Source organism: Scyliorhinus torazame, chromosome 17 (genome assembly GCF_047496885.1).
Source record: "Scyliorhinus torazame isolate Kashiwa2021f chromosome 17, sScyTor2.1, whole genome shotgun sequence".
In the NCBI taxonomy this organism is placed as follows: Eukaryota; Metazoa; Chordata; class Chondrichthyes; order Carcharhiniformes; family Scyliorhinidae; genus Scyliorhinus; species Scyliorhinus torazame.
Genome location: NC_092723.1, coordinates 172692350 through 172715298, shown reverse-complemented (window position 1 = coordinate 172715298; position 22949 = coordinate 172692350). Strand labels below are relative to the sequence as shown.

Below are 22949 nucleotides of genomic sequence, written 5' to 3'. Positions count from 1 at the left end.
CTCCGAACACAAAACGAAGGCACCCAGCATCGACCATGCAGCAAAGGCTGCTTTGCAACAATCCCATCGATTTCTCTTTCGTGGATGCTATGCTGCACAACTTTGACCCACACAATAGTTCAATACTTGAAGCTGTAACCCTTTTGAGGTTTGCCGTTTGGAGCAAACTTTGAACAACATTCACATCATGGTTTCAAATTTTTAATTAAATATTACCCCAAAAAATTAAGTGGGTGCAATGTGGATTCCTAATTCACTACACAAAGCAACTCACCACCCATACTAAATCCACTTTGCATTAATTGTAAAAACTAACATTGACAAATGGTTGGAGTTTGGCGGTTCCATTTAAAAAGGTTTCACTGCATACCTGTAGTACGCCTGTGATAGTTGGTAAGACATTGGCGCGAAGGGCAACGCTCGGCTCTTCTTGGGACCCAACGCTTTGCTGACCCTGCGGCGGTTGACCAAGCTTCGCTGTTGAAACTCGAGGAACACTTTCACCAGTACTTCATCCTTGTACTGTTTGTATAGGTGAAAGGTCTAGGGAAATAATAGTTTGTACAAAATTACAATACACAATTTACACCAAACGCATGCTTCATCCTGATTTAACTTCATCCTGTTGAATATGTGTAGAATCAAATCAGTCTTAAACATTCGATAGCAAGGAACGTGGCTCATTTTCCCAGTTGGACTAGACAGTGACGTTGCAATCTATTATTTGTTTTTCTCAAATGCATTTTACCAGTGGTACATTCTTCAGTCTTTTAAAAACAAAGTAATGTGGATGCTGGATTTCTGAAATAAAAACAGAAAGTGTTGTATAAACTCAGCAGGTCTGGCACCATCTGTGTAGAGAGAAACCGAGTTAATGTTTCGAGTCCATATGATCCTTGAACAGAACGGGAAGGGAGGCAGAAATGTGACGAATGATATGATTGTCGAGGCAGGTGGAAGTGGTGGGACAGAAGAGAAGAACAGGGGTAGATCGTAAAAGCAGAGATTGACAAAGGTGTGTGTGTGTTAATGTTGCTATTAAGGATTGAAGAGTGCGAATAGCGGCAAAAGGTTAGATAGCAGAATGTGTTAATGCGAGCAAAATGGAACAACATGGGATAGGTGGCCATGTGGGAAAGGGATAGGGTCAAGGTGGAGGGGAAGTTCACAGTCTTTGTACCATGCCAACAAGGCAGCAGAGAGGAGAAAAGAACACAACAGGATCCTTGTGTATCAATGAAGCATTCCGGTGGGATTCTTGATTTATGAGACTAAGTGTTGACGCCAACGCAGAATCCGTGGACTTCCACAACAGCAAAACTGGCGCCACACCTGGACTGATTCTGCTATTAAGGGGCTAGCACCGGTGCCACAATCGACTCCAATGAGAAACGGTGCGGGATTCGCGGATTTCACGATTGACACTCAGGAGGCTGACTAGCTGCATCCGCACATACACACATCCTAGCCAACAAGATGGCAGGAAGACGCGCAGTCCCACATTTCGCAGAGCTGAAGACCCTCCTGGACACCGTGGAGGAGAGGAGGATGACCCTGTATCCCGGTCAGGGAAGGAGGCTGCCAGCCGTCGCCGTTCATCGTGTCTGGGCGCAGGTCAGCACCTTGGGCAATGTAGTCTGGACCAGCCAGCAGTGCAGAAAGAAACTTCACAACCTCCTCAGGGCGGCCAGAGTGAGTAGGCAGCACCAACTGCCGTCCCTCATACCTGTAACCCAACCCCACAGACGGTGGCCCGACCCCCACCCTGCACCACATGCCGGTACCCATACCGGTCGTAATGGGCGGGTGCCCTGGCCACTGGAGCCACCAGCTCTACACCCCCTGGACTGTTGAACACCGTCATCTTCTGTTTCTAAACCCCCCTCCCCCGAAGGCCGCACACAGCCGCCCGGAGTGGTAGAAGGCATGAGGGGGACCGCCGGACCTGCGGTCACTCACCATGGCAGAGCAGAGGGCTCTGGACGTGATCGGCGGCCTGGAGGAATGGGAGGTCGCCGAGGTGGAGTTTGGCCGAGAGGGAGGGAGTTAGACCCTGCTTATATGAGGCTCCCCATGACACGCGTGCCAAACCCCCCCCACATCATCCTCACCCCCACATAACCCTCACCCTACACCCCTCCCTCCGCGGCGTGGTCTAATCAGGCGTCTTGTCTTGTGACTTATAGGACTTGCTGGAGATGGGGCGGGTCCACCTGGCTTCCCCCGCCCCCAGTCAGTGCCACAGCCTGAGCAGCCCTCTGCCCGACACTCGGGAGACCCCGGAGTTCGGGTCAGAGGATGACATGTGATTTTCCGTCACAGCTGTCTCCAGCACCCTCCACCATCCCAGAGACTCTCACCTCGGTTGGGCATGTTAGTGAAGAGGCTCCTGGGATACTATCTGGAGCTCACCACACAGCTGATCCGGTACAGCTGGCGGAGGTAGGAACACCCGAAGGGGCGGACGGTCGGAGGGCAGGCCGACCAGAGGAACAAGCTGCCTTCCAGATGGGTTTCAGCCTCCATAGACAGCAGCTTCTAAACCCATGACTACTACCATCCAGAAGGACACGATCATCGGATACATGGCACCAGCACCACCTGGATGTTCCCCTCCAAGTCACTCATCATCCTGACTTGGAAATATATTGGCCACTGCTTCACTGTCATTGGTCAAAATCCTGGAACTCCCTCCCTAACAGCACTGTGGGTGTATCTACACCACATGGACTTCAGCGGCTCAAGAAGGCAACTCAGCACCACCTTCTTAAGGGCGATTATGGATGGGCAGCAAATACTGGCCTAGCCAGCGACACCCACATCCCATAGAAATGAATTTTAAAAATAAGTGCTCAGCCTAGTTACCGTACTACTAGTGTCAGCAATTTAACCTACGATTGATACAGCCTCTGTTATGCGAACCTACGCAGTGACTGCACAGGGTTCTAAGCCAATCAGCAATATGACAAGTGAATTCAATTCAGTTCTTAAAAGGGCCTCACATGCAGATTGCTACCCCCAAACTAGCCGAGCAGTTCTGCGACTCGGTTCATTAGACTAGTTAATGCTGCAGTATCTAAGATTTAACGGGTCCAACGGCTAACCATTTTAACCAGCAAAGCTGTTGGCAGGGCCGCTACATTTTTAACCAATTGGTTATTCATTATTCAGTACCTACAGGGACTGTGATATACGGGCAAGACAGAGTAGCTTGGTAGCGACGCCCCCATATGTTACTGAGCCGGAGGCCGGAGTACTCCTGTCCGAGTCGCGAGATTCCGGGTTCAAGTTCCACTCCAGGGCTGGAGTACAAAAATCAAGGCTGACACTTTGATGCATTACTGAGGGAGAGCAGCATTTTCAGAGGTGCTGGCTTTCAGATGAGGTGTTAAACCGAGACCCAATCTGCCATCTCAGGTGGATGGAACAGATCCCATGGCACGATTTTGAAGCACAGGGGGTTAACGTTGGTGTCTTGGCTAATATTATCTTACAGCAAGCATCACACAAACAGATCATCCTGGCCATGAACACGTGTGCTGTTTGTGGGAGGTTTGGCCCACCATTTGGCTGGTGTGTTTCCTACATTACAACAGCGACTGGTCTTCAAAAGTACATGATTGATTAAAAAACATTGAGACATTCTCTTCTCATGTAACGTACTGTATAAATACAAGTCTTTCTTTGCTTAAAAGATTAAGAAGTCGGATTCCAAATTAAAAATGCAATATGTTTTCAAAATAATCACGCGAATTTGAAACGAGGCTCAGCTACAGAAATACCTGAAACGACTGGCACGATTTCATCTGTGTATCCGAGAGAGCTAGAGTGCTCTGAATGAAATTCTGCAGGACCAAGTAATGAATATCATCGGTGCTGGAAAACAAAAAGCAAGCTTCCTTCAAATCCATGACAGTTTTACACCCAGTACATTTATATACAACTCACTTTATGCTCCATTTCACTTGAACCTCCTTCAATCTGGTCTACTGTATTTGCTGCTCCCCAACGTGGTCTCCTCTACATCGGGAGGCTAAACGCAGACCGGATGATCGCTTGGTGGAACACCATCGTTCCGCCTGCAAGCATGACCCGCTAATCTTCCAGTTGCTTGCCACTTCAACTCAGCACCTTGCTCTCGTGTCCGCATGTCCGCCCTTGGTCTGTTGCAATGCTCCAGTGATACCCAACGCAGACTGGAAGACCAGCGCCTCACCTTCCAATTAGGCATGTTAACAGCCTTCTGGACTCAACATTTAGTTTAAGAACTTTAGACTGTGATCTTATCCCACCATCTCGACTGCCTCCCCCCCACCCACTTTTGTTCTGTTTTTTGGTTCCCTTGGCTTGTCACAATACAACCCCACCCTTCCCCCACATGGCCATCTGTCCCTTGCTGTTGAGCTTTCCTTCCATTGAGCACTGACCCTTGTTCTCTTGAGAGATTCTGCTATTTTACGACGTCAGTGACATTTTTGTCAATCTCTCCTTAGCTCCGACCTATCCCTGACCTTCTGTTCTGCTCCTCCCACCCTTCCAACTACATAATTCATTACATTTCTGTCCCTCTTCAGTTCTGTAAACGGGTCATGTGGACTTGAAGTGCGAACTCTCTTTCCCGCGCTACAGATGCTGCCAGATCTGCTGGGTTTATCCAGCATTTTCTGTTTTTATTTCACATTTCCAGCATCAGCAGCATTTTGCTTCCATTTATACTGATTGGTTTGTCAACAACAGGCTGCAGCTAATTGGCTACTATCAGCGAGAATCTTCCTACTTGATTCAAACTCTTCTTTGGTGCCAACAAAATGGTCTGTTTTATTGTGCAAACCCTGGCAACACTGCCCTTCTAAATTGTACAAAACAGTGCTTCCCCTTTACAGTCCCTTATTACTCTAAGGGATAGATTTTGGTAGATACAGATGGAAAACAGGACATAATGAATTGACAAAGTGAAAATGTATCACTAACATATACTTTTTGCTGGAAGAGGGTCGGAACTTCAGACCAAATGTACCTGCCCCCAGTTTGTATTCTTCCTCTGTAATGATTTGTAGCATTTCAGATGTCTATTACTACTGTACACTACCTAAACCTGTATTAGACAACCACCAGAAACAGAAATTGCCTTTTATATGTACAGGAATCTCTTTTGTTTGTTAAGGTGATATTCAGTCGAGCATTGTCTTGCCATACCACTGCTTCTATTTCAGTATCTAAACCCGGGGCTGGATTCTCTGTTTTTGGAACTATGTCCCCACGCCTTCGTAAAAACTGTGGACATCCACGCCAGAAAAACTGGCGAGAAAGGGCCACATATTCCTAGTCCTGCAGGGGGCTAGCAGTAAACTAGCGTAAAACTAGCAGCTTTCGCTGGAGATATGGGCCCCCGCACCTCCGGGTCGGAGGCCGCGCATGCGCACGGCGGCGGCCTTCAGTGGCCAGGCCTTGCTCCATGGCAGACTCAGTCTGCGGAGCTGGACTCGGAACATAGTTTCCCAATCGGCCGCGTGCCTGACCCTAGCCGCATACAAGGCCCCCCTTGCCCTCGATCGGCCTGCCCCCGACCAGGGCGGCCACGGACTGAGTCCGCAGCCGCCAGGCCAGTATCCCGACCGGCAGGACCACGTTAGATCCACGTCATCAGGGCATCGGCCGGTCAGGGGCAGAGAAGGACGGAGCGGGCCTCCAGCAATGGCCGCAAGTCGGTGATATGCGGCATGGCGTGCTTTTCGGGGCCCGGAGAAGCGGGGAACCGGCGCTGGTCCTGATTCCATGCGGGGAAATGGATTCTCTGTGCCGGCTGCGTTGTCGGTGTCGGAGTGCGGAGAATCCAGTCCCTGATCTTTGAAAATGTGTATTTAAATGAATAAATTACCTTTTGATGTTATCCTGCTTCTGGCTTTCATTGCCTTCTTCCCCAACTACCAATATCTTGAACCTAGGTAAAGCATAAAATACAAAACAAGGAACAGTGTACATTTAGAAGGAAGGAAAATAACAACCCTTGTAGTTAACTCACATCGAGGTTTACAAATTCTCTTTCTTCCATCCACTTGTGGCTCGCTGCAGCAGTGACGGTAGAAAAATGTTTACTCCAAAGCTCAACATTAGTGTCCAAAGATGTGATTAGGTGGGGTTACAGGGATAGGGCAGATAGGGAGTGGGCCTGGGTAGAGCGCTCTTTCAGAGGGTCGGTGCAGACTCATTGGGCCAAATGGCCTCGTTCTGACTGCGGAGGTTCTATATCTGCTCAGTATGTCCTGCAGATGGACTCGGCTGATACCATTGTGGGGTATTTCATGGAAGGAATCAGATGCCAGTCAAGTAAAGGTTAAACTGGCAGCTAGCTGACATCAGTCACTCAACACATTTAGCTCCTATAATTTGGTACATGTAAACTGATAATTGGTTCACATATAATTGGTTTGACAACTTATTTTCCCATGTAAAATATTTTGATAAATATTGCTCTGCACATGGGTGATATTAAACATCGGCATGTAGTTTGATCAGAAAACAATTTTAGAGTCGTAGAGTTTTATAACTTAGAAAGGGGCCTTTCAGTCCATCACGTCTGCGTCGGCCATCAAGGAACTTTCTATTCCAATCTCATTTTCTAGCACTTGGTCCGTAGCCTTGCCTGCGATGCCGCTTTAAGTTTAGTAATGAGACTTCAAGGGCAGTACGGTGGCGCAGTGGTAGTACTGCAGTCTCACGGCGCCGAGGTCCCAGGTTCGATCCCGGCTCTGGGTCACTGTCCGAGTGGAGTTTGCACATTCTCCCAGTGTTTGCGTGGGTTTCGCCCCCACAACCCAAAGATGTGCAAGGTAGGCGGATTGATCATGCTAAATTGCCCCTTAATTGGAAAAATGAATTGGGTACTCTAAATTTTGTTTTTAAAAAAAGTAATGAGACTTCAACTTAAAAGTCAAAAATCAAGACAATTATGTACAAACCCTCAACTTTACAAATGTGTGCTCGCAACACTTCTGGGAGCACTACATAAGCAGAGACTGTTGCAGCATCAAAACTATGCTATTATTTCAATATACCAGACACACATTGTATCAAATAAAAACCTGCAATGAGCACTTTACCTGGCAAATAATTCCTGCAGCGTATCTGGAATTTCAATATTTCCCGATCCTATTGCAGAGGTGAATTTCTGCCTCAATCTTCCTACAAATTCTTTAAACTCCTCGGCACAGACCTGTGCAATTTAAAGCAGTTGTTTCAACGCAAGGGTATTTGACCTAAAGGGCACAGTGTACTACTGACAGGTGCTTTCCACAAATAACACAGAAGCAATCAAAAAATAGACCCCCTCCAGCCACGGTCAAGCATGGTCCATCAAGAAACTAGCAGTCCTTTAAAGGAAACTTTGAACATTCCTTCGGCAGACCTCAGCATCAACAGCTCAGGGCAGTGCACGCTCCTTGTCCCTCGGGTTGGTTATTTTCATCCAGAAAACCCAGCCTCTAAACGCACAAAACCTATTTTTGTCACCTTTTCAGTAATTGTAAAGTCAGAATAATCAAATTTGAGCAGGCTGCATTATTACTGCGATTTGTGCAGGCTGAATTGTTACTGCGATTTGAGCAGGCTGCATTATTATTGCGATTTGTGCAGGCTGCATTATTACTGCGATTTGTGCAGGCTGCATTGTTACTGTGATTTGAGCAGGCTGCATTGTTACTGCGATTTGAGCAGGCTGCATTGTTACTGCGATTTGTGCAGGCTGCATTATTACTGCGATTTGTGCAGGCTGCATTATTACTGCGATTTGTGCAGGCTGCATTGCTCCTGCGATTTGAGCAGGCTGCATGGGTACTGCGATTTGAGCAGGCTGCATGGTTACTGCGATTTGTGCAGGCTGCATTATTACTGCGATATGTGGTTACTGCGATTTGAGCAGGCTGCATGGTTACTGCGATTTGTGCAGGCTGCATTATTACTGCGATATGTGCAGGCTGCATTATTACTGCGATTTGAGCAGGCTGCATTATTACTGTGATTTGTGCAGGCTGCCTTATTACTGCGATTTGAGCAGGCTGCATTATTACTGCGATTAGATCAAAATTATCTTAAGAGGTGTACCTACTGTGAACACTTAACAACAGGGAGAGATTTTAAGGATGTAAGGATCAAAACGATACATTTGGCAGGATGAAAGAGGACAGGCAAATGAAACATAAAAAATAGGAAACCAATCGACCCTTCGAGCCTGCTCCGCCATTCATTATGATCATGGCTGATCATCCAAGTCAATAGCCTTCCCCCCGGATCCTTTGATCCCCTTTGCCCCAAGTACTATATCTAATTGATTCTTGAAAACATACAATGTTTTGGCTTCAACTACTTCCTGTGGTAATGAATTCCACAGGCCGACAAGGGGTAGGAGGAAAGGACAAGTGAGTGGGACTAGCTAAATTGCTCTTGCAGAGAGATTGCATGGACTCGGTGGGCCAAATGGCCTCCTTCCGTGCTGCAACCATTCGATGATTCTATAATCTAAACTTGGGGCTTGGAAGCTACCCTCTTGAATTGACCATTATCATCACGTAGTTACCACCGTCCTGGATCTCTAACACAAAGTTTATTTCCATGACATTACCCAGTGGTCCACCTGGAAAGAGAATAACGCACAGTCGCGTTCCTGTTTACCTTGCTGTCCTGGTAATTGTTCTTTTTATTCATAATTTCATTGATCAAAGCATGATCTTCATGGACTTCAGCAAGACAAATTCTGCCAACATTAAAAAAGTAGAATGAGTGAAGCATTTATTTTTTTAAAAAGCTCCGCTAAAATGTCTGCTAAAGCAGGTACTGGACACATTTGGAGAAGCCAAACGTCATGTTCATTGAACTAAGCGCTTTCAGGTTGCATCATTAAGAGCCAACAGCACCAAAACCGGCCATTTAGCCCAATTGGTTTACAGCAACTTTTATGGTCGACATAGTATCATCCCAGACCTCCAATCAGCATATCTTTCTATTCCTTTCTCCCTCAACTGCCCATCTACCTTTCCCTTAATTGCATCATATTCAACATTTAATATACAATATATTATATTGATCTTTATTGTCACAAGTAGGCTTATATTAACACTGCAATGAAGTTACTGTGAAAAGCCCTTAGTCGCCACATTCCGACGCCTGTTCGGGTACACAGAGGGAGAATTCAGAATGTTCAATTCACCTAACAGCACATCTTTGGACTCTGGGAGAAAACCGGAGCACCCGGAGGAAACACACGTAGACACGGGGAGAACTTGAGAACTGCTGCAGACAGTGACCCAAGCAGGAATCGAACCTGGGATCCTGGCGCTGTCTAACCTTTTATTATCATCTCTTAGAATGTCACCATCACAGGGACATCATCAGCTGAACGTGAATTAAAAGGAAAATCAAAAAAGGACTTCCAGCGTCCGGCATTCTTTCTGCCTCTCTCATCCTCTTCCCCTGCCTCCTGAGAGGTTGGACTGGCTTTGGCCCACAGCACTGACACTGGGAACAGTACCCGTGACACTTTTTGCACTATGTACTACAAAGAAAATGTCTCACCACTATCTAGTGCCACCCCAAGGCTGAGATTAAGGAAGCCCCAGGACATGGAGATGTACAGCTCAAAACTTGCATTAAACTACATAGTGTGATAAAGCAAAAAGTGCAGAGGATACCGGAAGTCTGCAGAAGGATTTGGATAGGTTAGGTGAATGGGCTAGGGTCTGGCAGATGGAATTCAATGTTGCCAAGTGTGAGGCTATCCATTTTGGGAGGAATAACAGCAGAATGGATTATTATTTAAACGGTAAGATGTTAAAACATGCTGCTGTGCAGAGGGACCTGGATGTGCTCGTGCACGAGTCGCAAAAGGTTGGTGTGCAGGTGCAACAGGTGATTAAGAAGGCTAATCGAGTTCTTTCTTTCATTGCTAGAGGGATGGAGTTCAAGAGTAGGGAGGTTATGCTGCAATTGTATAAGGTGTTGGTGAGGCCACATCTGGAGTAGTGTGTTCAGTTTGGTCTCCTTACCTGAGAAAGGACATATTGGCACTGGAGGGAGTGCAGAGGAGATTCACTAGGTTGATCCCAGAGTTGAGGGGATTAGATTATGACGAGAGGTTGAGTAGACTGCGACTGTACTCATTGGAGTTTAGAAGGATGTGGGGGGATCTTATTGAAACATATAAAATTATGAAGGGAATAGATAGGATAGATGCGGGCAGGTTGTTTCCACTGGTCGGGGAAAGCAGAACTAGGGGGCATAGCCTCAAAATAAGGGGAAGTAGATTTAGGACCGAGTTTAGGAGGAACTTCTTCACCCAAAGGGTTGTGAATCTCTGGAATTCCTTGCCCAGTGAAGCAGTTGAGGCTCCTTCTTTAAACGTTTTTAAGAAAAAGATAGATACCTTTCTAAAGAATAAAGGGATTAAGGGTTATGGTGTACGGGCCGGAGGGTGGAGCTGAGTCCACAAAGATCAGCCATGATCTCATTAAATGGCGGAGCAGGCTCGAGGGGCCAGATGGCCTACTCCTGTTCCTAGTTCTTATGTTCTTATGTGATGCATAAGACTGGGTCTCCTCTACTAAGAATACCACAGGTCCATCAGCAAAAAATGCTATTTCTCCCCCGTTTCTGACACAGTGTAAAATCTCTGCTTCAGATCATACAAGCATCTGTTTCGACATCAAAAGCGATGTACTCGACTAGACAGGCGTGGTCTTGGATTGTTGGTTACAAAGGAAATTCCCTTTCTGCTCTAAAAGACCCTTTTGGATTAGTTCTGAAAAAAATCCCCAACGTTTCAACATCAAGAAAAGATGCAAATATCATTAGCACGATTCTTTCATGTGTGTTCTAACACTTGTGACTGTTACCTGCCACTATTACACAGGAGCAGCGATCTCACCTATAGTTAAGCATCGTCTGTGGATTCTTGAGGATGTAACGGGATCGACGTCCAACAGCTAGAGACGTTTTATCCAAAGCCACTTCAAGATAATCGTGCATGACGTCTCTCACTGCTTGCCAAGGAACAAAGGGTCCCTTCACCTAAATACAAGACGACATTTGGTTTTCAAAATTGTGTTCATTTGTGCTTAACCCAGTTAACTTACTTGTGCATAAGTTTCCTTGTTTTGTCACAGCCTGGCTGAAACGGCACTCGCCTCCTGCCAGGAGGCTTCGTTCAAGTGGTTGCAAAGAGGGCTCTCCACATCTTGACTGATAACGGGCCTAAGACGGGCAATTAGGATTTGGACAAGTCATGGATATGGATATCTGTAGAGATTGTCATCTGAAGCTGGTATTCCCAACTACGGCAGAGGAATCCCTGTACGGTTAATCATGCAGGTTAAAGGTAACAGAATAGGTGACCACATTATGTTTTAGGTCTTCTGCATGAAAACATTTACAACAGCTCCTGTGAAAATGATTGAGTACAGGAGTAAATAGTTATGAAGAGAAATGTGGGGAACATCTGATTATCGTGGCCTGAGGGGCTGAATGGCCTTAAGTGAGATGACCAATTCATTCAAATCCGAGCAGTTTTACAACGTATGGTCAAAACTATTTTGTACTGGGTAAAGACTGCAAAGCATTTCACGTCAAACTAGTAAGACAGCAGAAACGTCCACCCCATTGATTTGGGCTGGATTTACATCAGGTCACAGAGGTTAAGAGATCAGTGCAATGACTCTCTGGACCATTATTAACACTATGAACAGTTTTGGTCCCTTTATCCAAGGAAAGAGGTACTGGCTTTGGGGCAGTCCAGAGAAGATTCACTACTTTGATCCTGGGTATGGAGGGATTTTCTTATGAGGAGAGGTTGAGTTGGTTTGGCCTGTACTCACTGGAGTTTAGAAGAATGAGAGGCGACCTTATTGAGACATATTGGATTCTCAGAGGGCCTGACCAGGTAGATTCTGAGAGGATGTTTCCTCTTGTGGGAGAGGCTAGGATCAGAGGGCATAATCAAAGGGTGGGTAAGGGGTCGCCCATTTAAGACCGAGATGAGGAGGAATTTAATCTTTCAGAGGGCAGTGAAGCTGTGGAATTTTACCAGAGAGAGGGTGAAGGCTGGGTCATTAAGTATGCCCAAGGCTGAGATTTTTAATCAGTGAGGGACCAAAGTTCATGGGGATAAGGTGGGAAAGTGGAGTGAAGGATTATCACATCAGTCATGATCCAATTGAATGGCGGAGCAGGCTCAAAGGGCCGAATGGCCTACTTCTGCTCCTACCACTTACCGTTTTCTTATGTTACACATTTTTAAAAAAATTACACATTTAATTGCTTGCCTTTTTGTTAAGAATATGGCTGGCTACTCGACAAAGCATCAGCAGGCTGTCTTCCTGTGCAGTCCAGGTTACACGTAGTTTGGTCATGCGGCGCAGTGCACTCCTATCAGCATCATCTTGCACCCGGAATCTCTTTGCCTTTTCCGGTTGTGGCAGATCCTCTGCAAACATCAGTGAAGAATTCTATTTGTATGGGCGGCACAGTGGCAAACACTGCTGCCTCACAGCACCAGGGATCAATTCCAGCCTTGGGTGACTGTGTGTGGAGTTTGCAAGTTCTCCCCGTGTCTGCGTGGGTTTCCTCCCACAGTCCTAAGGCATGCAGGTTAGGTGGATTGGACATGCTAAATTGCCCCTTAGCGTCCAGCAATGTGCAGGTTAGGTGGGTTAGGTGGGGTTAAGGGGATGGGGCGGGGGAGTGGCCCTGGATAGATTGCTCTTTCAGAGGGGCGGTGCAGACTCGATGGCCCGAATGGCCTCCTTCTGCAGTGTAGGAATTCTATAATATTCAAGAAAGCAGAGGAGGACTCAAGTCAGAGACTCCCCAGTCATTGCACTCGCCCAGTAGCAATGAATAATGCATTGGTGGTATAAAAATGGCAATTTACCATAAGTAACCCAAATGCAAATTGCTAATAATGTAACTACCAACAGCACAGAATGGCTATGCAGATGAAACAATACAAATTCCACTTTTAAAAGACAAGAGCTTAAAAGAACATGTCAGCAGTGATAAAACCTCACCTTTCTTTCTCTTTTTCCTTTGTTTCTTCCCACTCTCTTTTTCAGCTCGTTTTCTTTTCTGCCCTTTACCACCAGCTACTCTTTCGTTTCTGCCCACATTGCATTCTTTTTCAATTTGAATCTCTTCCTTGTCAGCAAGCGACTCGTGCATAGAGCGGAGGACCCTTAACATACTGAACTTATTTCCTGGATCGAGAAAAGAAACCAGAAGGGGAGGCAATTAAAAATCTCAAGAAGCCTCTGCTTCTAATGTAACGGGTCATTAATCTCTATAATGACTCCCACTCCCAGCATCCCTCTCGGTAACAAACAAGGCCAACACCTCACTTTGCAAAGAATAAGAAACAGTAATAAAACAATAATACATTCTGTTAGAGTCTATCGGGAAAGTAGTGGCGATTTGGATCCAGTACAGGTTAATTTGGATTATCATGGTTTATCATGACATGGGTCTGACATGGGCAGGTTTGGTCATCAGAATTTTGCAGCTCGCAAGACATAAAAGCTGATTATCCGAGGAAAGATGACTTGAACATCGGTTTCCATCTTTTCAGCGGCACGGTGATGTTGTTACTCCATGTCAACATGTCACAGAAAGATTTTGTCCTTGTACAGCAGGCCACTCGGCCCAGTACGTCCATGCTGGCCCTCTGTAGAGCAATCCAGTCAGGTACACTTCCCCCTCTCTAACCCCAATTTCCCTGAAGTCCCCACCCAACATCCTTTTGAAGTCACTAATAACATCCATGCCCAGCACCCTCGCGTGCACTTGCATGCAGGTTGCGTCATTTAGGTCCTTCCAAACCACTACAGACTTGAGTGTCACCATCTTAAAAATCATTAAAATTCAGATATAAAAGCTTTCACCCAATAGTCTGGGCTGTTGACATTTTCAAGAACGTATTCCAGTCTCACTTCAATGTTTAATCATGGTCGCTCAGAGTGCTCGACTCTATGTGAGGCCATTAATCCAGAATAATACGATAATCATCCAACAGATTGAGAGAAATTTCACACAAAGCATCTAATGCAGAACCATAACATGCAGAGGGCCATTCACAACAGAAATAATTCACCTGCAATTCCGAGGGGAAGGGAATGTTTGTTCAGGAAGCTCTGTAATCGCACCGAACTGCTCTCAGGAAGACTGAGACTCTGTAAAAGAAGAAAAACTGGTTAAAAGGGCAGTTTATCTGTATACGTTCACAGCCTCATTTTTGTATTCGCACTCTTGCGAACACCATCACAACAATTACTTACATTTGTATCGCACCTCTAAGTGCCATATAAAATAAGAAATCCCAAGTCACTTCACCGGAACATTTCCAAGCAAATGAGGAGCATGGGGAGGCAATAGGGCAGGTGGTCTAAAATCCTGATCAAAGGGGTAGGTTTTAATAATAATAGTAATCGCTTATTGTCACAAGTACGCTTCAATGAAGTTACTGTCAAAGGCCCCTAGTCGCCACATTCCGGCACCTGTTCGGGGTGGCCGGTACAGGAATTGAACCCGAGCTGCTGGCCTTATGCTGCATTACAAGCCAGCTGTTTAGCCCACTGTGCTAAAACAGCCCCTTTTGTAGTCTTAAATGAAGATAGGGTGGTAAAAGAGTGGCAGAGATCACAAGATTCCTGCGCAGCTACAGCTATGGTTCACGGTGATTGGACTTGAGGGAAGAATGAAAAAGAGTCTATCGGCACTGGTCTGAGATATGGATAAATTTATAATTGATTTCGGAGTATAATTTAAAATCACGACATGAACACACAAATGACAAAGATCAGGGTTATATGTTAGTCAGTACAATTAGAAGGGGGATATAAACCGTAAAAATACAGGGTCAGCTCAGAGCCAGCTCTCATAGCTCGGTCATGGGGGTCCTACCTGATGCATGGATTGATAATACTTGTCGTTATTATAATTGTATGCTGTATAATCATTGGATGCCTTAATCTATGTTGTAAGGTGGCTATGGTTCAGATGATAATGTATGATTAATCTAGGACAAAGGTTCGGCACAACATCGTGGGCCGAAGGGCCTGTTCCGTGCTGTATTTTTCTATGTTCTATGGGTTGGATGACCTTCCTCACCCCGAATTATCAGTTCATCCACAGCGACCGCTTGACTTCAGCCTCCAATTGCTTTTTTTTTTGAGAGATTTGTTCTCGGACTGTGGGCATCTCTGGCTAGGCCAGCATTTATCCCCTAATTCACCGCCGGTGCATCAACCGCTGCAGTGTACGTACACCAAAAGTGCTGTTAGTGAGGGATGTCCAGGATCCAGTGAGAATGTGGGAAGGGGAATACAGTCACAAGTCAGGGTGCTGTGTGGCTTAGAGGGGAGCTTGTAGGTGATGCTGTTCCCATCTAGCTGCTGCCCTTCTCCTTCGAGGTTATGGATTTGGAAGGTGCTGTCAAAGGAGTCCAAAGATGTGCAGATTAGGTGGATTGGCCACGTTAAATTGCCCTTAGTGTCCAAAAAAGGTTAGGTAGGGTTACTGGGATAGGGTGGAGGTGTGGGCTTGGCTAGAGTGCTCTTTCTAGGGCTGGTGCAGACTCGATGGGCCGAATGGCCTCCTTCTGCACTGGAAATTCTATGTCTATATGAATCTTGGTGAGATGGTGCAGTACATCTGGTCGATGGTACACACTTGCTGCTACTACGCGTTGGTGGTGGAGGGAATGAATGTTTAAGGTGGTGGATGGGATGCCAACCAAGTGGGCTGTTTTGCCTCGATAGTGTCAAGCTCTTGGAGTGTTGTTGGAGCTACACTCATCCAGTTAAGTAGAGTATTCCATCAAACTCCTGACTTCATTTTTCATTTTCATTCATTCACTTGTGCCTTGTAGGAGTTAGGAAGTAAGTTACTTGCCACAGAATTCCCACCCTTTGGACCTGCTCTTGTCGTCACAGTATTTATATGGTTAGTCCAGTTCATTTTCTGGTCTATGGTAAACCCAGCATGTTGACAGGGGGGAATCAGATAAAGTAATGCATTGAATATCATGGGGAGATGGTTATATTTCTCCCCTGATCTTAGAAAGTTCCAGAGTTTTCACTTCCACTGCCCTTCCTGGAAATCTACTCCTTGTACCTTCACCCTTTATATGAAAAAATTCTTGACATCAGTTCTAAATTTAAATTTTACTGAGTTGAATCTAGGTTTCCTCGTTCTACTCCTACGATTTGACTTAATGTTCCAGAACTCTTTTGTATACACAGACATCATCTCTCAAGTTACCTCCGGATATCTCCAGCCTTTTCCCAGTAACTCGGATCACCCGTGCAGTGCAAGTCCTTGAAGGTCTTCCCTGAGCCTCAGCGGCTAAAACTGGCCACAGAGTGCATATGGTCGTGTGGGCAGAACACTGTCCAGTTTGGTCCCAATTCCCTCTAACTGCTGGTCTTCCAATTCCTCAATGTAATTCAGTGGCTTTTGTTGGTTGTTCCTCTGCATCAGTTAAGCAATGAAAGAGCCCCAAGTTCTCTTTCTGCACTTTCGCTATTTCAACATATTTCATGGAATACCTGGGTTGTTGATTTTTATTCTTCCTTCGGCAAGAACCAATGGGCTGAATCTTACATTTGTTTCCACTAAATTGTATGTCATTCTGCTGCTACTTTGATCAACCTGTTCATTTCAATCAGCATTATGGAATATATTTAACCCTTTTTACCAGAAAGACAGGAATGGTTGAGATAATAACCTGCACAGCTAGTTTACTGCTACCTGACTCCATGTTAAAACCAATGTCTGTAGTATCCAAGGTAAAATAGCTCTTCTGTTTTCAGAACTTCACTCACTGGAGGCAACTGAAATTAATTTTCAGCTGCTTGGCAGGTGCCTATAAAGCGTTAGTCTCAGTAAGTTCCAAGTCAAGGGTCACAATGAAATTTCGCAGGCAATTTAAAGGATGAGGCAAATGACCAGGTGGATCAGCAGCCTGAGGTATTGCAAATATTGCCGCATTTGCCGCCTGTACTTGGCCAGAACCATCCAGTCACCCAAGGCCGCTTCCATCAACCTGTTGTACGAGTTGATAATACGAGGTAGAAGTGGCAAGTTCCAGCTCAGAAGGCAACATTATGTATTTGCGATGGTGTCTCCCATCATCTCTCAAGTTACCTCCGAATATCTCCAGCCTTTTCCCAGTAACCCCCGTCTTGAAGGTGACTTTGAATCATTACATATGGCGTCAAACAAAGATGAATGGGAAAGGGATAATTGTGTGATGGTCAATCGCTGCCACTTGTTTGCTGAAGTGATTAAATGCAGAGACGGTCAGACAGCTGGACTGTGGCTCTATTCAGCTCGGAGTCATTGCGATAAGCATCCAATCATCGAAGGCAGCTTAATTCAACCATTTGTATGAATTGACAATACGAGGTAGCAGAGACAGCCTGGGAGACAATGAAATCCGCCTCCTGAATTCAGGCACACATATTAATCCACAACTTGACATTAATTTAAGACAGACTTCTGGGAGAGATGGCAATGTCACTGAACTAGCATTCCAGAATTCCCAGGCTAATGCTCAGGCGGGGGGGGGTTCAAATCTCACCATGGCCGCTGATGGAATTTAAATTCAATTACTAGAAACCTGAATGCTAGTCTCAGTAGCCATGAAACTAACATCGATCATCAGAGAAACCTATCTGTTTCACTTCTGCCGTCCTTACCTGGTCTGGCCTACACGTGACTCCAGATCCACAGCAATGTGGCTGACTGCAATGGTCTGGCAAGACACTCAGTTACAGGACAGTTAGGAATAGGCAACACATCCTGGTTTTGCCAGTGACGCCCACATTCCATGAAAGTATTAAAAAGAAATATCCTAGTAATGCACATCAACTGCAAACTTCCTGCTTCTGTTTACATTTGGAACACTTACTTTTTTCGCATTGTTCATGATATAACTGGTCCAGATCCAGTTTCGCTTCAGATGCCCAAAGAAACTAGAGTCCAGACCAGCTGCTCCAAGACCATCGCCGGGTAACTTCCCATCATCCACCAACGTCCGACTACCCCTGCGGGGGGGGGGGGGATTGAGGACAGAAATCACTAAAAGCAACTCAGCTTGTTCCAATCTGAGAACTAGCATAGACTCAAACTTTCATCAATCTAATTTTGCAGAAGGAATGGTGAGAGGAGAGAGAGAGGGAGCAGGGGTACAAGTGTGGTAAACCTGGCAGTGCCTGGAGTGTAGGACCGACAAAATTGGACATTCTAAATTAAGAATTGGACACTTTAAATCAAACAGCAGTCAACCTCAGGCAGGCTGATGGGAATTCAGACTTGACCAATGTCAAATGCACAAAACACAGGCAAACTGCCAGGGCACGTTTGGACTTGTGATGTCAGTCAGGAGGCATCAGGAGATCATCGATTCTATTAATATGTACCTATTCGCTTTGGGTTGCACAGGTCGAGCCAGACATTCGGGCACCCAGAATTCCTGCCGTTACCTTATATGGCCACGGCCCCAGTGGCTTGTCAAGTGGTCATCATCTAATCTATTGGGTGTTGGGATCCCATCCCGAGGCCTCATTGGCCAAAAGCCAGAGAAGTTTCTGCAAAAGGCGCGAAGGGGGAGGGATAAAGGTAGATATCCAAGACACACGCCAGCGAAGACTCGACGTGGAGGTGACCGTGACCATCCGGAGGACTGACCAGAAAGGAAAGGACGCAAACAGCGAGACCCACCTTTGCAACGATGGACCGGAGAGACTCAGATAATAGGACCCACGACTCACCGAGTCCATCAATACGGGTAATATAACAAACCTTTTAGTATATGGTTTTGGGTTCATTTAAGGGTAAAATATTGATGTTGTTGAATAAAATTGGTATGACTTTATGCTAGTATTATCCTTTGTTTTCCTCGCTAACAAAGACATCTGGGTAAAAAGTTTGATGAATACACTGGTCGGAAGTATTTGAGATTTGACAGATACAACACAAGCAACTAAGTTATGATATGTAGTACATATTTCAGAATGGTGAAACGGCGGGGAACAGCTCGCAAACTGAACGGCATATGATGCCTCCTTTTCATTGGGAGAATTCAAACTCCGGTTTGAGATGGCATGCATTAAAAGAAAACCCACGTGGTGTGCTCCAGCAGGGAACATTTCTGCTCCAGGGTGTATTTAACGGTTGCCTCCTGTTCCATCACCGAGTTAAGGGCAGGGTTGGCAGTTGCCTCTTGTGCAGCCTGACCAGTTCTGCTTAAGCGAGGAAATCGAATAACTCCTGAAAACAGAAACATAGGCGTTGCTTGTAAGAATTGTTTTTTTTTTAGAAAGAGGTCCACTTTTCAGAGATCAACCCTGCCTTCTCACCACACCCTTCAAATAATCTACCCCTGTACGCGTGTGTGTTACAGCTTACTCAGAGAAGTCTGGGTGCTGTGTCAACATGCACTTTTACATGCGTGTTGCAGGCTGGGGTTATGGATAATGATGGTCGAGGCTCCAATGTTCTTTCCGTCACTTACCTGACTGGGAATCTCTTCCACTCTTACCTTCTGCCACCGGTGTGTGTTGAAGGTTCTGTAGATCTATACTCAACCCGTTTGGCCGCATTATGATGGCCTTCCTTGGCCATCAAGTCCTCAAAGCCAGCGGCGCTTCCCACTACGCCACAGTGCTTCCTCGATCGACTTAAGTGGACCCAATGGTTTCTCGTCCCACTAATGCTGTTTGCTACAAAGGTTTCTCTTGATTCTCAAGGTTTTGGATAAAACACAAAATTTTATCAAACTACCCAAATTACTCCTCTTGTAAACAAAAAAAGGCTGAAAATTGGAATATAAACTTCTTTTTCCACAGTCTGCTGTCTATTCCCAGCTGAGTGTATTTTATTCCTAATTTTTAATCAAGTGGACCAGAGTTTCCTTGGATCAGTTTTGTCAATCTCTTTTATTATATCGAGCAGGTCAATTAAGTTTCCTCAAAGTTCTCCCTTGTCCAATGGAAGTCTGAACGGTGGTTGTGTTTCCACGTCACTTAAATTCCTGTAACCTGTAACAATCTTTTTGCTCCCCTCTTTTAAACTGTTGAGAGAATCCTTTAGGTTTGGTGACCAGAACCACACAAAGATGCCAGATAAGGTTTGACTTGTGCATCAACACACAACACAATTTTTACCATATTCCAGGGATTTGCTCACAATAATCCCTGGAGCCCTCTCCTGTCCAAAAGCTCTCTATTACTGTCCCATTCAACACCCGGGTTCTCCTGTTCCCATCCCAATTACTTTACGCATATGCAGGACCTGAAAAGCCACAGAAATACATCCATCACAGATGCAAAGTATTGCTCACAGCAATGCTGAGATTGTTGCCCTTTGTGGGAGAGTCTAGGACCAGAGGGCTTCAGTGTAGGATGCCATCCGTTTAAAACAGAGATGAGGAGGACTTTCTTCTCTGAGAGGATAGTGCATCTGTGGACTTCTCTCTGTAGAGGCTGGGTCGTTAGGTACATTCAAGGCTGATATAGACAGGTGTTTAATCAGTAAGTGAATCAAAGGCTGTGGGGCTATTGTCATCATATCAGATCAGTTATGATCTTGTTGAATGGTGGAGCAGACTTGATGGGCCGAGTGGCCTCTTCTGCTCCTACTTTATGATCCTGTAGCAGCAGCCTATTCATTATCCAATGGCCCAGAGTAAATTTGTGGAGAAGTCATGCTTACAGTGCACCTTTCAAATATTTAATCAAAATGAATTAGGATCAATTCAACTCGTCTCATCTTTCTGGCCATTTAATTTTTGTTAATAGGAAACAGGAACAATTAGGTCTAAATATTACATTAGCAACGTACTGTTTCTGAGGTGTAGATAGATGGCTAAAGTCTGATAGGATTTGGTGTAACCGTGATGGATTTTCGGCATCTTTCTACACCCCAATGTAATTCTAATTGGTTTGGATTAACATCAAATGAGTTTGATTTGAGGGTTAGTTGTCACTCATTAATAGGCAACATTAACCTAAAATGTATTCTTGTATGAGCTATGGAATGCAATTTGGCTTCCTTACCGCAAGCTGCTTGAACTGGATTCTTGCTGAGGACAATAGCGCCTTTAGGTTACTGTGCCATTGCCATGGAGCCTGCCTTGTCCTTGATCACTTTATCTTGCAAATGTATTTGTTAGCTGAATAAGATCTGTCTGTTTCGGTGTTCTGTTGATGCTATGTTTTGAAATGCTGAATGTGTGTTTTGAAATGACCTGAGGTTATGAGTGAGTTTTAAAATGGTATTTAATAGGCATGGAGCTTAATGCTAAATAGCTATCTTTTACCTATAGAAAATAGCTGGCTTCTACAGCTCCTTAATTTCCCCGAGTAAAAAAAAAAAAGAGTGCAGCTCCGATGTTACTAGCCGACAGAACCCTTATGGATTATACCTTCTTCCATTATTGGTTTCAGTGGTCTATCTTCACACCAACTGCAGCTTGTTGTACTCCCTCGGTCTCTAATGAGGGTTTTCTGTTGAGTCGCACAGATTACCTTATCACCACTGTACTTGGCCAATCCAATATATCCAAACTCAAAGTGGAATTGTGTAGAACTGCTGGCAATTTTCAAATATAAATCTTCATAGAGGTAACGTACCATGGAAATTATGAGACATTTTCATAAGGGCATACAATGCAAGGGAATATACGATAAAAGGCAGGATCCTGGGAAGTACCGAGGATCAGAGAGGGGGACCTTGGTGTGCATGTACACTGGTCCCTTAAGGTCACAGGGCAGGTAGATAGAAACACAGTGGTTAGGTATAGATGGTATATTTGCCTTTATTTGCCGAGGCATGGAGTTGAAGAGGAGGGAGGTTTTGCTGGAACTGTATAAAACATTGGTTAGCCCACAGCTAGAGTATTGTGTGCAGTTCTGGAATCCACATTAATCGGAGGGATCTGAAAGCACAGAAAGGGTGCAGAGGAGAGTTACCAGGACGCTGCCTGGGCTGGAGAGTTTAAGCTCTGAAGAGGGACTGGATAGATTGGGGTTGTTTCCCTTGGGGCAGAGGAGGCTTGGGGGGGGGGGGGGGGGGAAGAGACATGGCTGAGATGTATAAAATTAGGAGGGGCATAGATAGAGTAGACAGGAAGAAACTGTTCACCTTGGTGACCAGGGGGCACAGATCTAGGGGCAGGAAGTTCAGAGGGACTGTGATGAAAAACGTTTTCACCAAGAGGGTGGTGGGGCTTTGGAATGGCCTGAAAGTGGAGGCAGAGACCCTCAAAACATTTAAGAAGTATTTAGATGTGCACTTGTGATCGCAAGGCATACAAGTGCTGGAAAATGGGATTAGAATGGTTAGGTTGTTGTTTTTGACCAGCACAAACGCGATAGGCCGAAGGGCCTTTTCTGTGCTGTAGACCTCGAAGACTCTTATGATGTAAGGGATCAAATGTGCCAAGCAGGAGCAGGATGAACCTCTTTCTCAACTTCAAAGTGGTTTTATAAATCTAAACTCAACAAAGTAGTGATCTGCAGTTTAGACCTGGTTTAGAGGAAAGATCATTGTTAACTAGCAAATACATTAGAAAACATATTATAATGAAACAATTAGATATATAAAGAAATCTATACGATGGCTTGTTTTATAGATGCAGTAAAGCAAAGCTGAAATATACCAGAGTACACTGTCGTCTTATACAGGTAAATTTTAAAGTTTGTTTCTTCCCCATGTAGTTTAGCAGTGACACCATGTGGTTAAACCATGTATAGCATGGTGTGCTAAATTCAGACAAAGGACAGTCAAAAATGCATAATCTGACCAAATCCAGCCTTTACCTTTGGGATCTCTCCTTAGTGCTCCTTCTCACTAAGAACACTATTCCTCCCTCATGCTGCATGAGAATGAAAGCGATCGGCAGTTGAACG

At 45.2% G+C, this 22949-nt stretch overlaps 1 protein-coding gene across 1 annotated transcript in view; it reads right to left on the bottom strand.

Moving 5' to 3' along the window:
* Positions 1-22949, bottom strand: part of LOC140394415 (general transcription factor 3C polypeptide 1-like) — a 97260-nt gene that overhangs the window by 20886 nt on the left and 53425 nt on the right. Inside the window, exons 20-30 of the mRNA XM_072481667.1 lie at positions 19164-19308; positions 17948-18083; positions 14129-14207; positions 13053-13238; positions 12309-12469; positions 10916-11058; positions 8668-8749; positions 7101-7213; positions 5879-5941; positions 3783-3876; positions 371-543 (exon numbers count right to left, since the gene is read on the bottom strand). Coding sequence (XP_072337768.1) covers positions 371-543; positions 3783-3876; positions 5879-5941; positions 7101-7213; positions 8668-8749; positions 10916-11058; positions 12309-12469; positions 13053-13238; positions 14129-14207; positions 17948-18083; positions 19164-19308 — 1375 coding nt within the window. The remainder of the gene's footprint in view (positions 1-370; positions 544-3782; positions 3877-5878; positions 5942-7100; positions 7214-8667; positions 8750-10915; positions 11059-12308; positions 12470-13052; positions 13239-14128; positions 14208-17947; positions 18084-19163; positions 19309-22949) is intronic.